The following is a 6,549-nucleotide window of genomic DNA, read 5'->3' on the forward strand; positions in this document are numbered from 1 at the left end:
GGGTTCTGCCTAGCTATGGCGCGTCTGACACCATCGACCTCCATATCCCTAGGCACATCGTACAAAATAACACGGGGCCTCCTAGCGGCCGGACGGGCCACCGTGAGACCCTTTTCCTTAATTGCCTGGTTGGCAACAATCTTGTCCGCATCCGCCTTTGAGTGCGCCTGAACTATTATCCTTCCATCCCCAGCCTTTCTTATATTTCTGACTCTAATATTTGACGCTACCGGGTCTATTACCTTCAGTAGCGTCTTTTTTATATCCTTGACTGACCTTTTGTCGGCACCGCTCGCCACAACAACCGAGCAGTCCCTATCTCGCGGTCCGTTCTCGCTCCTGGTTGCTGGTGCCGCAGCAACTCCCGGACCGGTCTTAGGACCGGGTTCTTGCCTACCAACCGCCTTCGCAAACGTTACAGGCGGCGGCCGTGTCACCGGTGTCGGGCGATTCGCCTCCGACCTCTCCGCCAGACGACCCCTCAAAAATGTGTTCTCACACCCCAGCTGCATGACCAGCTTGTTGGTCTCGCTGAACAGCGCGGAGACCTTTTGTGCCGCTGACTTGCTAAATTTCGCATTGGGGTCCGACAAGATGCACTCCAACTTGAGTCGGATGTCATGCATTGTTTTAGCAGCCATCATCTCCTTTTTCGCCGCACCATCCCAAACAAACACGTCATCGTCATCAGACTCAGTGTCGTTCACGCTCTCGCTGTCACCAAGCATGGGCAAGACCGAGTTCGCCCGCTGCTGACCGGTCCCTCTGGCCATACCTCCTCCTACGACTTCATTCGACTCGCTCTGCGTGTCCCTAATTGATGTCTGAGAGCCAGGCGGGCTCCTCTTCAACTTCCCACTACGTGGGAACGTACGTTGAAGGGGATCACCCACCAAACTCTCCTCGTCCGTCCCTGTCTCGTCTAACGTCTGCGTATTTGCCCACTTTTTCAGTTCGTGCGTGGGTGTCTTCTCCGCGACCTTTACGTCAACTTTAGACAGTGCCACCGACACTGCCTTTGTGATCACTTTCTGTCCAGACACCTTGTCGCTGCCTGTCACCGTCTTTGTCACAGTCTTGTCCGTATCCGAAGCCTTGTCCATTTCCGTTCTTGCCTTTTTGTCAACAGTTTTTTGTCCGTCCGGGTTGGGGGTGTTTTTCGTGGTCTTCATCATGCATGTAATTTAAATGTTACGACGGTTCGGCCATCATGGCAGCCCATACGCATATGGGCATCTATCCCCGCCGTTTCAAAGCCCTAGTTAAACTGCATGAAACCTGAGAAGCAGCTTGTCGGGTGATCAGCCCTATTCATGCAGACGTGACTCTATAAAAAGGTTATGTAATTTGATGCTAAAGGTTTAACGTCACCCCTACTGATTGAGCACGTATGCTCCGAGACACCGCCCACTCAAAGTTCGGGCTAGACGTTGCCAGTCTATCTTCCCACTAGCAGGATATGAGGAAATAGTGATCAGCTAATCCTCCACACATGTGCCCGGGGGGGCCGACTTCAACTCCCGAATAGGCTCCGCCCGGATACGGACAGCGGTTCTTCCACATTGAACATGCGGTTTCACATGGACTTTACTGGCACTAGGCCAGAACTTACCATTTATTACGCCGCAGAGGTCAGGTACTAACATGACCGCATCCTACGGTCGTGGGGTCTACTACTCCCCACTTGGTTAGTCTTCGAGAAATATCCATCGACACCCGACCGCATCTCTGGCACTCGACGATTACAATTACAAACACGCAAACAAACATCGACACGCACACACTCACACACCCCCCAGAACCGCCGCACCCCCTCCGGAAAGAGCCGGTAGCAGCCCGAAGGCCCGCTGGCCGGGAGAAGCCCGCGTATCGCCTTAACTCCGTTGGCCTACGACGGCTAAGGCCAAAGCCTGAGCCAAATCATAGTTACCGGTGGGAACCACGATGGAGGTGGAGTTCGGCTTGACTGTGATAGGCTAAGTGCTGCGGCACAGCATGTATTGCGCTTCAACAGTCCTGTAGATCATGACTTTGTACGACCCGAAGAACATCGCCGACCTCAAAAGATCGGCGCCGCGTGTTGCTTTAGGTGGTGTTTAGCAATCAAACCTAAAGTTTTCCGCGGCGTGTTGCCTCCGGCGGCGAGTAGCTCAGCCGCGTGTTGCTTTGCGGGCAGACACGCGGCGTGTTGCTTCCGCTGACGACGGTCACTCAGCGGCGTGTTGCTTTGTGGGCACTCACGCGGCGTGTTGCTTCCGCCGACGGCAGAGTCGCCGCCGACGGCAACACCCACGAGAAAACCAAGTTCGCCCGCGGCGCGTCACTCCGAGTCCGACGACTCGCGATGCCAAGTTTTTCTAGGCGTGTTGCTTTACAAAAGCAACTAAACCGAACTGAGTACGACGACTCATTCTACCAAGTTTTCCGCGGCGTGTTGTTTTCTAAAAATTTGTCGGGGGTTGTCACCCACCGTTCAAATAACACCTAAGTGTTATGACGCCCTACTCTCCCGCCGTGCGTGGCGCAACACAGCAGGAGAGCAGAACGCCCTTGGACCGCCTCTCACTCGCAACACTGCCGGGACGGGCCAGCTAGCTCTCCGGGTACGCCACGTCTCAAGAGAGACACCCAGAGGCTCCACTGAGCCCTTTTACCCCATTTCGGGATCACCAGACAGATATGCGAGCGCGTCTAGAGGACGGCCCGTGCATCACGAGCTGACCGGCATGATCGGGTCACAGGCGAGTGACTCCGACCATAAACCGTCGCCCGAGTAGTTATCCCTGTACTTACAAAGCAGCAGCACGCCGCATTTCTCTACTTCGCTCAGCACGTGGGCGCCTAAGCGCTTTGCCATTGTGAGCACCGTTCCCTGAAAGTGCTATTTCCCGTAAGTCATGTCTACTCTCACCAGTAGATAGGGACAGTGGGAATCTCGTTAATCCATTCATGCGCGTCACTAATTAGATGACGAGGCATTTGGCTACTGTTAAGAGAGTCATAGTTACGACCGCACCGGGGGGTCTGGGGGGGCGGTTAGCCCCCCCAGAATCCTCCCGTGGTCGGAGTGCAATCAACGTCAGCAGTACTTCCCTTCGCGCTAGAATCGGAGCCGACACCGGGGATTTCCCCCTTACAGAGCCCATACCTGACGATTACGTACTCCCGGACAAGCCGACCCTTCAAACGTAGGAGTACGGTTTCCCGTAACGCACATATGACTCACTATTGTACCTGTGGTGTTCCCCAGGTAGCAGGGTTAATCCTGCAGCGAGCATGACCTACTCGGATTAGATCAGCTCTACTGACAAGACCGGGGTGCCAAGGCACCCCACTAACAGGTAATGCGCAACATGAGCTTCATAGCGCTAACCCACACTAGGCCCTCTATGCCGCTCACTCGGCTATGCGAAACCTCTGCCCCTACGAGTCCGACACCATCTGGTAGGGCACCGGTAGCCTCCCGGTGGGGCTCCCTACCCCCGTAGTACTCGTGTCGAGCGATCTTAGCTCACGTTTGACGAGTTGCCGTCGCTGGTGCCATGCCACCAGCTACCACGTAATCGCACGAGTCACCCCGTACTGTTAACGCGTCGCTCATCGGTTGCCCGGGGATCCGGGATTCGGTAGCAGTCGACGCGCCTTAGAAATATACGGCACGTGGTGCGCCATATACCCCGCTCGTATTGGGCACCTCCCACGCACGAGCACGCCGCGCTCGCCTCGCGAAACGCTACCCTGTTCAGTACTACCGGCTGCATCCGTTACCCAGCTACCTGGGATTGGGCAGCAGCCCAGCAGTTTTATGGGTAAAGGGCACAGGGTGCACCGTTTACCCGCGCTTGCTTGAATTTCTTCACGTTGACATTCAGAGCACTGGGCAGAAATCACATTGCGTCAACACCCGCGAGGGCCATCGCAATGCTTTGTTTTAATTAGACAGTCGGATTCCCCTAGTCCGTGCCAGTTCTGAGCTGAGCGTTGAATGGCGGCCGAAGAGGACGACCACGACGGCTCGCGCCGCCACGGAAGCCTCGCAGCAAGGAAGATCCGCGGGAGGCCAAGACACGGGACCGAGCTCGGATCCCCGGGACCGGCGCGAGAACGCCGATCGGTTCACCTCGCCCAGGCCCGGCACGTCAGCCGCTCCTCAGAGCCAATCCTTATTCCGAAGTTACGGATCCAATTTGCCGACTTCTCTTACCTGCTTCGCCCGTCGCCGGCTTGCGGCGATTCGCCCGGCGTACCCCGCAAGTCCAAAGGTGGTAATATAATCCCGTTTATCAATGCTCTACGTAGAACTTTAATCGTATCTGATTTCAAGTACGGATACGTGCCCATAGAAATTAGATTCCTGAAAGTCGGTTGGTCCCATAAGATGGGCTTTAAAATGGCGGTGATACTTTGAAAAAGATGAATGGCAGAGTGGATGAGATTTGGAGGAGGCGGATGGTCGCAGGACGCGGTATACGTCGTTGCCCAAAGACACGAATCGATGCAACGCTGACAGAGCGTTTCCTTAGCCTTCGGTCTTCTGGCTATCCAATGACACCATGCTTGAAGAGAAGCCAAAAGCTGTGAATGTACTTCTATGAGATCTATTACGATAGCGGCTGGTTGTATCGCTGCTTTATACAGCTGATTATCTCTCGCAAACATACACGCCTCTAGAGTTTGTGACACAACTTCTTCGGCTAAACCTTGATCGATGTTTGCTTGATCTCCGATGAAAAGGAAATATAGCCTGGTTAAAGCTTGCGTAATCGATGCTAGATCTCTCAGATGTGCATGCACATTTGATGCCTCTGCATCATTTAATAAAATAACTCGGCCATTAGCGACTGCCGCGCCTAATTCACCAAAAACGATTAATCCTTCTCTCCACGAACGGTACAATAACGTAAATATCGGGATAGGTGAAATGTCAGCAATCTTTGCCAAACATTCTATATTGCACCTTAGAAAATGTTGCCATTCTGTTTCTTCATTCTCGTCCAAATTTTCCGTGTCGAGATCTCTCAATACCCGAGCGTTCAATTTAAAACTCATTTTTTGTAAGATCCGCTCCAATAATGTATTTACTGGAAACTTTGAGCTTGACTCCATCTTTTTCATGTGATTCGTTATAAACAATTGCAAAAACTCGGTCATTTTTTCCATGTAGCTCTCCTCTACCGAGTCCAGACGTTCCATTAACTGGAATAAACCAACGCCATTCTGAAATATCTCCAGTAACAATGTATCAGTCTCGTCGGGCGAGAATGGTCTGTATAAAAGTTCATGGATTGTAGTCAAAGCTTGAACGGCCATCTCAATTTGCTTGCCATTCATCGCATCGTGGTATTTGGCACATGTAAAAATGGCATCTATCAAGTTACTGGAGATACTGCCCGACACGTCTATCCAACTAAACAGGTGCGCCAGAACTTCAAGAGTAGCTGTGCAAACTTCACTCGTTCCCGTTGCTAATCCCTCGACGTCCAGCACCGCTCGCGCAGGTGCAAGACTTTGTCCGCTGGTAGGTGACGGAGGTGGTGTCACGGTCCCAGAACGGCTTTGCACGTTTGTAGTTTCTTTCAGAAGAACTGTAAGTGTATCCAAAGTCAGAGGCACTTGTGCACTTAACAGCCTGAATAGCTCGCTTTTCCTGTGCATTGGTAAATCCTCTCTCGGCGTGGCTAGTTCCTCCAAAGCTGTTCTCAAATATACAAGTCCCAGCAGTCTTGTGTGTTTGTGGCCCAACAGCTGTAAAATATTAGAGTAAAAATCCGGATAGAAATGCGGCCAGTCGTGTCTCGCTATGTCCACTACCAGTTTCAGTAGGGGGGCAACAGGTACTTTTACACTCGGGGATCTCGCTTGCGGTTACGCGGCGTCGGGGGGGGCTTCGCTGCCGCGGGGGGAGCGCCGTAAGCGGTGGGCGCGGGGGTCGAGGGACGGTGTAAAGGGTCATCGGAGGGGGGCTATGCGGAGGGAAGCGAAAACTGGGCGAGAGGGGGTGCGCGACGCGAGGGGAACATTTGACGGAAGGTTGGGTGCGTCAGGGCCGCCAACGGGGGTTCGGCGCGGGGCAGGGCCGCCAACGGGGGGGCTCGTAGCGGGGATTTGGGCATTTTCCGAGAGGGCGCTCGGAGCGGCGCTCGCGCCGTTACCGACGGCGGTTTTGGGAGAATCGCGGGCCGATATTTTTCGTTTGTTTTTTATTTTTTTCTTTTCTTTTCATCGTCGTCGGTCGCGCGCGCGCGCGTTCGGGCGCGTCCGAACTCGTTCGAACTCGTTCGAGGTCGCTCGTCCGGACGTTTCGGGAATTGGGGGAGGGGAGAACGACGCGTTCCGGACGGTTCGTTTCGCGGGGGGAGGGGTGTCGCGCGCCCGTCGTCGTCGTTTTGTTTTGTTTTTGTTTTTCAACTCTCGGTCCGAAGGTTGTTTCGATCCCGCGGCGGCGACGGGCAGCACGTGGTTTTCCCGACTCGTCGGGATCGATGGAGATGACTCATCGTCTAGTCGTTCGATCGACGCGCGACAATTTTTTTTATTCACCTCGCGTTC

General features: G+C 53.9%; 1 protein-coding gene across 1 annotated transcript; it reads right to left on the reverse strand.

Annotated features, from left to right (window-relative positions):
• Positions 1 to 4,200: 4,200 nt before the first annotated feature.
• Positions 4,201 to 5,837, reverse strand: LOC112459467 (exportin-6-like; the record flags this gene model as incomplete). The annotated part of the gene is made up of 1 exon (XM_025023570.1): positions 4,201 to 5,837. A coding segment is annotated over one exon (1,637 nt), but the record flags the coding sequence as incomplete, so codon positions are not given.
• Positions 5,838 to 6,549: the final 712 nt, after the last annotated feature.

Source organism: Temnothorax curvispinosus, unplaced genomic scaffold (assembly GCF_003070985.1).
Source record: "Temnothorax curvispinosus isolate PA1 unplaced genomic scaffold, ASM307098v1 QBEX01009842.1, whole genome shotgun sequence".
In the NCBI taxonomy this organism is placed as follows: Eukaryota; Metazoa; Arthropoda; class Insecta; order Hymenoptera; family Formicidae; genus Temnothorax; species Temnothorax curvispinosus.